The sequence below is a fragment of the Callionymus lyra genome, chromosome 11 (genome assembly GCF_982586985.1).
Source record: "Callionymus lyra chromosome 11, fCalLyr1.hap1.1, whole genome shotgun sequence".
NCBI classification, from domain to species: Eukaryota; Metazoa; Chordata; class Actinopteri; order Syngnathiformes; family Callionymidae; genus Callionymus; species Callionymus lyra.
This window is the reverse complement of record NC_141828.1, coordinates 15,729,846-15,737,244: the sequence shown is the minus strand read 5'-3', so window position 1 is coordinate 15,737,244 and position 7,399 is coordinate 15,729,846. Positions and strand designations below refer to the sequence as shown.

General features: G+C 39.5%; 1 protein-coding gene across 1 annotated transcript; it reads left to right on the top strand.

Moving 5' to 3' along the window:
* The first annotated feature begins 4,038 nt into the window (after nt 1–4,038).
* prr18 (proline rich 18) lies at nt 4,039–6,175 on the top strand. The gene has a single exon (XM_087803206.1). It carries the CDS (start codon nt 4,194–4,196, stop codon nt 4,941–4,943), a length of 750 nt encoding a protein of 249 aa, XP_087659332.1. The 5' UTR covers nt 4,039–4,193; the 3' UTR covers nt 4,944–6,175.
* Nucleotides 6,176–7,399: the final 1,224 nt, after the last annotated feature.

Sequence of the window (7,399 nt, the reverse complement as noted above, 5' to 3'; positions counted from 1 at the left end):
TCTCGTCTTTCAAGCAACTCTCAACCCAACTCCTCCCTGGAATCCTATGTGTTTTATTTTTCAGTGGTTAATTTTGTACCTTGTAGTGCGGGTCTGTTTGTTGAAAGGGTCCTAAGAAGCATCTTAGAGATGGTGTCCTTGAAGGCGGGCTACATTATGACACTAAGTACTTGGAAGTAAAACATCTTAACAAACACTTCCTGTGTATTATTACACCAACAAATGGAACGTTTAAGACCGTTGCATTTAACTTCCTGTTCCGGCCTCACAGTTTCATTAGGCTCTTGTGTAACATCAGAGATTATCAGCGACAAAATCTCCACTCGGGACTTCTTGTCCGACTAACTTGGGCGGAGAGAGACCCTGTAAATCCCTTTATAGTTTCCAAGTAATCCGCAGGATGAATTCTCTTGAATGCTTTTTGGCTTTTCTTCGCCCGCAAGTTTTTTGGGATTAGAGTTTTTGGGGATGACCTCGCCAAGCTGTTGTTGTCCCATCAGTTCCCTTCTGTGTTACGTCTCTTCCGTACGTCACGGCGAAGACGCTCGCACGACATTGTGGCGTCTTTGTAACAGTCGTTGAGTGATAAAGAACCGACTGTGCTTGGGGTGTAATGGCCGCCGTATGTACTGCCACTGTTGTGAGGGGCAACAAAGGTGTAAACTGATTAAATACCATGAATAAGACACATTTTGGATGAAAATCTTCATTGTTATTTTATTAAATGTGTATATTTTTTCAATAGTTTATATTTTTTATTTTATGATTGGAAAGGTGTTGTAGACGAAATAACATTTTATGGATAGAAAAACGTTTTTGTTTTGTTTTTAAATCCAGTTGCTTTTAAAAACTTCATTTTTAAAGTCTCATAACTCACAAAAAATATATACATTTTGTCCAACATTTGAATGTTATTAATACTCTTGGGGAAGACAAACTCAAAATAAAAAAAATGAATGTCCTCAAACAAAGAACATAAACTTGTAAAATGTATTTGACAATTTCTGTTAAAAGTTTGTTAGTATTTTTTTTTCGTTAAAAAGAAGAAAATACTAAAGAATTACCCAGAATAACTGTATGTAATTAAAAGGAGGGTTTATTTGCTGTGATAAATGTTATCAGTGCTATGGTTTTACTCTGGACTCATGAGGGCCGCATAAATCAAAGGTTAGGGCCGTTTTTAGCCCCGAGGCCTCACTTTCCCCAGTTTATGATTTTGACATAATATCTGCATTTATTTTTTTATGATAAAAAACTATAGGTTTTGATTTCTGACCTGGTCGTATTATGTTAAAAGTGCTGACAACGGCAGATGAAAATTGTCTTTAGGACTATTTGTGTTTTATCTCTAGGTCGCGAGACATCGGTGCTGCTATACGTGTCAGTGACTTGACATACGAGACAGTATTGACTGAAAAAAAAAAAAAAAAATCAAACTCCATGTCATTGTGTCTGACAGTTGAGTTTGAAGGACAGTGAAGGTCATCTATAGCTTCAGTGTTTTGTCTGTCATTCAGAACAATGTTAAATTTAGTAGCATCCGACCTTCTATTAGCCCATTTATTTCCTGCTCTCATCAATAGACGACTAATGTACTTGCATTTGCAACAAAAAAAAAAGATGACGGTTCAACGGGGAATATTCTGTTTCTCTCCGCTGGCGTTATTCCAGTTTTGGTGCAACGAAGTCCAGTCATTTGGGATTCATGCGGACGTGTATTGATTCCTGCCGTTATTAGCCAACAGCATGAGGAAGAGACAAAAATCAATGTGGAAGATGAGTTCCTGCATATGGTGTTGTTCACTGTCAGATCAAATGTATATATTTTACTGTATGTTAAGACAACACATGCATTATTACCCAATAGTATTGCTCTCTATTTTAGTGATTGATTTTTAAGCATTTGAAACCGTCAAAAATTTCAATATGTTAGTTGGGTCACCAGTAAACCGTAGAGGTCTTTTTAATGGAAATCCAGAAAATTGAACCTGTCCCATTATCAGGATTAGGTTCAAAAGAGTCCCAGAAAATTAGGAGAAAGCCTGCACAGATGAAAAGGTCTTAAGATGTTTCTTGAAGGAGTTAGTAGATCCATCAAACACAGAGGGAGAGGAGCAAAAGCCTGGAAGGATTTCTCTCCTCTGGTCCTGAACCGTGTTCAGGAACCATCTGTAGATTCTGATCCACAGACCTCAGAGTCCGAGCTGGGGTGTAAGGCTGGATCAGATCACTGATGTAAGGAGGAGTCTGACCATGAATAGATCTGAAAGTAAGAACCAGAATTTTAAAATTGATCCTGAAAGAAACTGGCAGCCAGTGAAGGGTTTTAAGGATCGGGGAAATGTGAGTTCTTCTACTAGAGCCGGTCAGAATTCTCGCTGCAGAATTTTGTAGTAACTGCAGGCGAGACAGCTGCTTCTTGTTATAGTTAAAGACTACAATAGAAGAGGCACTTCTACCAGTCACACTAGTCCAAAGATAAACCTCCACAATAAGTCAACAAATGGTAGATTTAACTTAATAATTTTAACTTATGCATTTGTCGTTTTGAACTGCTTCATGATAAAACATGAATGTTGTCTGGCACCAATTAGTATTTTCTAGTTAATAAAGCAAAATGTTTGCATGAGTACACATTAAGGATAGAAGACAACATAAAAAAAACCCCCACATTAATACAAAACCACTATGAGGCGCGACGTTAATACAGTTGAAGCTTATCGTATTTTCTTTATGAGTTCAGTAGGTCTTGGTGTCTTTAAAATGACTGTTGGAGCATCTCATGGTTTTATTAAAAAAATATAAAAAATATATTTGAGATGTTTTGTCAGGGTTGTCGTATTCAATAAACATCAAATAAATTATATAATTTGATCCACTCTTTTGGGACATTTCTAGATACATTTCTCTCATTTACGGTAAAACCAATCAAGCACATCTTTTAATGGATCATGATGTATTTGGAGCCTTTCAAATTGCTACATTTTGAGCCTATGAGTTATATTTAGGTATAACAACGACTTTAAAAACAAGAATTTATCTTGGTGAAGTTGAAAAAGTGAGACAATCACAGCAGCTTATTGTTTAATTAATTATAATCAAGCTTTTGTTTGCCACTTTAGTGTAATGCCTTTCATTTTGTTGTATTTAATTCCTGAAATTAAATGTTGTGTTGTGTTTACAATACTGGCAACAACGGTTTTCTGTTTCTGGAAAGAAAAAAAAAATACTTTGTAGGCTCGATTTGGCCAATGATGGAGACAAGTTTGTTGTAAAAGTCAGACTCCATCTTACTTACTGTACATTTTGAGCCTATGAGTTATATTTATGTATTAAAACGTCTTTAAAAACCAGAAGGTGAAGTTGAAAAAGTGAGACAATCCCAGCGGCAGCCATTTCTTATTTTTTAATTAATTATTATCCATTTAAAACAAATGTTTTTATTTGCCACTTTATTGGAATGCCTTTCATTTTGTTGTATTTAATTCATTTAAATAAATAAAAAATACTGTGTTGTGTTTACAATACTGGCAATAAAAAAACAAATGATGGAGACAAGTTTGTTGTTAAAGTCAGACTCCATCTTACTTTACATTTTGAGCCTATGAGTTATATTTAGGTTTAAAAAACGTCTTTAAAAACAGGAAGATGAAGTTGAAAAAATGAGACAATCCCAGCAGCAGCCATTTCTTATTTTTTAATGAATTATTATCAATTTAAAACAAATGTTTTGCCACTTTATTGTAATGCCTTTCATTTTGTTTTATTTAATTAATGTAATTAAAAAAATACTGTGTTGTGCTTACAATACTGGCAATAAAAAAAAAAAAGACTTGGCCAATGATGGAGACAAGTTTGTTGCTGAAGTCAGACTCCATCTCTAGGAGATGATTCACATTTTCAATCGGAAGTGCTTTTATCAAATGACATCATCACCGAGAGTCCGGGGCTTTGTCTGACTCCACCGCTGACCACGCCCCCTCGCCAGCGAGACCATAAAGCCTCTGAAGCTCAGACGAGCCTCAGTCAGTCATTCAGTCAGCAGCAGCAGCATCAGCTCGAGGGGGTTCTGGACGCGACAGGTGCGCCTTCAGGACCGACATCTCTGCGCCTTCAAGCCGGAACATGAACTCTCGGAAACGACGCTCGCTTTGCGCGGAGCTTCCTCACCTTTTTTACATCAGACACTGAAGATGCCTTTCCCGCCCATCAGGATCTCCTCCCCGGGCAGGGATCTATTCGGGAAGAAGAAACCCACCGGAGTGCCTCCTGAGTCCGGGACCAAACCCGATAAAAGCGGCTCGGAAAAAGAAAGAGGATCCACGTCGTGGGCTTCTGCGAATCTAAGGAATCTAGGACGTAAAAGCCAGCAGGAGAAGAGCAAGAGTCCCGGGCTGAAGCCGGGTCAGGAGCCGCCGGTCAAGTGCTCCTGGCTCCCCAAACCTCAGGACCCCCTGGAGGGGGTCCGGCGCTCCAGCTCCATGGACTCCAGCAGACTCCTCCACGACTCCAAGAAGGAGATCCACTTCACGCTCAGCCTCACGCCGGAGGCCATCCTCGTCATCCAGAAGCGGAACCTGGAGAAGCAGATGCTGGCCCGGCAGCAGAAGTGCTGCGGGTCCGCGGACTTCCGGCACCGGCGCGTCTTCCCGTCCAAGAAGCAGACGCCAGGGGGCGCCAACAAGTGCGCGCCGCCGCCGCCGCCAGCGGGGTCCAACGGCGGGGGCGCGCAGGAGCAGCAGCAGGACATCACCGCCATCGTCAAGATCTCGCTGCTCAACGACCAGTACAAGTACGACGACGTGGAGTACGAGGACGAGGACGGGGACGTGGACGAGACCGTGGTGCGGAAGTGTAAAGAGTGGCTGAAGGGGGTCGAGAACGCGGCGGCTCTGGGGAAGGTGGACAAACTTTCGGCGCTACCGCACCTTAAAGGCTGCTGAGGACGGTTTGGGAGAAAAAAAAGACGATCTGGGTCATTCTAGGAAACCGGTGGCTTTTTTTTCATGAGGCAGATTCATTCATCTTTTCCTGACCAAAATGAAGATAAAACCCCATTTTACAGCGTCCAATCTTTTCATATGCAATCCTTAATTTGGTAGAACGATGTTTAAGTGTGTTATTTCATTGGTAAATTACAGAAATTAGATTTAAAACTTCAAAATGAGGGGTCCCAAAACCTGTATTTGTATTTTATTATCTATTTATTAAGCGCGGTCAGAACCAGGGACTCCATTTATTGGTTAAGGATTAAAGATCATCTTCATCAAATTTTGCCATTTATATAGATTTGAGTATATGGTTAAGATTGAGGTTTTTCTTCAACAAAAAATAACCCAAATTCACAGACATCCACGCAAAATCTCCTCTAATTTATCATAGATTGAAGGTGGTTTATTTGACACAAGAATGACAGCATCTCTTCTATTAGCTAAGCTCAAATTTCTATACATTACATTTTGCATTGCAGTTAAAATAATGCAATCTTAACACACTTCATTCCGTGGACCTTGGCTCCTTTGAGGATTTGAGTGATGCCGCCTGTGATGCCACTTGGTGACAGCATCAACATCGTGGTTAGAAATAAACATACTAGTATCATAGTTTAATCAGATTAAGGTTGTTTTTTTGTTTTTTACATTACATGGTGATCTCATGAAGCGGGTCGGTTTCGTAGAATGACCCACATGGCAAACTTCAGGTGATGATTATTTATGTTGAACCTGCGCACAAACGTCACGGCTCCTTTTTTCCCTCAGAGGTCGTCTCATCTCCAAGAAACTTTTGGATTAAAAAGTTATTTTGACCCATTTTGGAATCTTCCGCTCTCTGGGATGAAGCTTCGCCATTTTTGCCTCTGAAACTGAACATTTGAGTTGAATTAAAATAAAATGGAAAAACACTTATTCTTTGCACATGGGTTCTGTTGCCATTGTGGCGCCACAGTGTGTGTGTGTGAGTGTGTGTAGGGCCTGGAAACCATCCCTTTGTGTGGGAGAACAATACGCTGTCGACAACAGGGATTTTATACTCGTCTGCAAATAAGACTCTTATTTTTTTCCCCTCTACGAAGGTGTGGAATCTTTTTGTAGATGTGTACTGATATATTGAACTAATATTTGTACTGGCCCATGATTTCAATGGAAACTTGAAGTAAAATATTGACAACTTGTGATTGTGTTTCCAGTTTTTGAAATGTTCAAGTAAAGCAGTGACGCACAAACACTGTTGCTTGGGTGAATAATATGTGTGGAAAGAAAAGCCAAGTGGTCCAGTTTATCGACTGAGATCAACTCCAATATGCATGAAAGGTCCAGAGCAGAACCTCAGAATAATGGTGGTCCGAAGCTTTCTTTCCAAATCCTGTGTCTATTGTTGGTTACGTTTGCAGGAATCGCACACTATCTGGTCAGTCTTTGGTACTGTAGTGAGGATGTGATCAGACGCCTGAAGCATCTCTTTGTTTACTCATTAAACCAACCGGCTATACCGCTTGTTAGGCAGCTGGTCAATAATGTGTCGACTGACTGACAAATGTAATGATAACAATCGGAAAAAAAACCATAAAAATATGAACAGCAATATTGTCAAACTAGGTCGCATCTGGAGTGTGCAAGATGTGCATATGCTAACAATGCTAGCATCTTCTTCTTAACAATTGTATTTCAGAATAAAAACATTTATTCACATTTTATGTCGCTAATTTCATTCAATTTCAGTTTATGTTGCTGTTATGGTTCATATTTATGAGTTCGAACGGTTTGTTTACATCCCAAGAAACATAATAATACGTAATTATAGTATCACACTCTAATAGGATACATTAGAGCTATGTTCATGTTGCTATTGGCTAGCTAGCTTATAGCTTAATTGCTATTCTATTAGGGATTTGAGGATTTACACGTAATTTACATTATTATCTTATACAAACACTCTTATTGAGATACTGTGTTGTTTTACTTTGACCGTTAATGCTAAAGAAAACACTATTCCTGGAGGCGTTAGAACTATGCACATGTCGCTAATGACGTTAAGCGTTAGCATCTAGCTTTTCTGTGGCGTCTGTGGGGTGTTGCTAAGAATTAAGCATTTATTCATTTATTTTTTAATCCTGTGTGAATTCTCTTGTAGTCACTTGAACATCCTTGAACTATTGTTGCTTGTTACTTGTGTTTATTGAACTAATGTAGCATTTATTGCTAACTGAGCCCAAGAGAAGTCTGTTAGCATCAAAAGCTAACTTCATATAAACGCATGTGATGCTTGAGTTTGTTGGTTTACATGGTTTACGCGTAACGTCTCCGGTCCATGTGGAGCCTCAGAGGCCGACCGGGCATTAGACGAGTAATCTTCTTAGATTTCCTGTTAAGCAGGTCGGACCAGTGTGCTGCAGGTGCAT

Coding starts and splice junctions, on each gene's coding strand:
- prr18 (XM_087803206.1), top strand. CDS start 4,194: ATGCCTTTCCCGCCCATCAGGATCTCCTCCCCGGGCAGGGATCTATTC.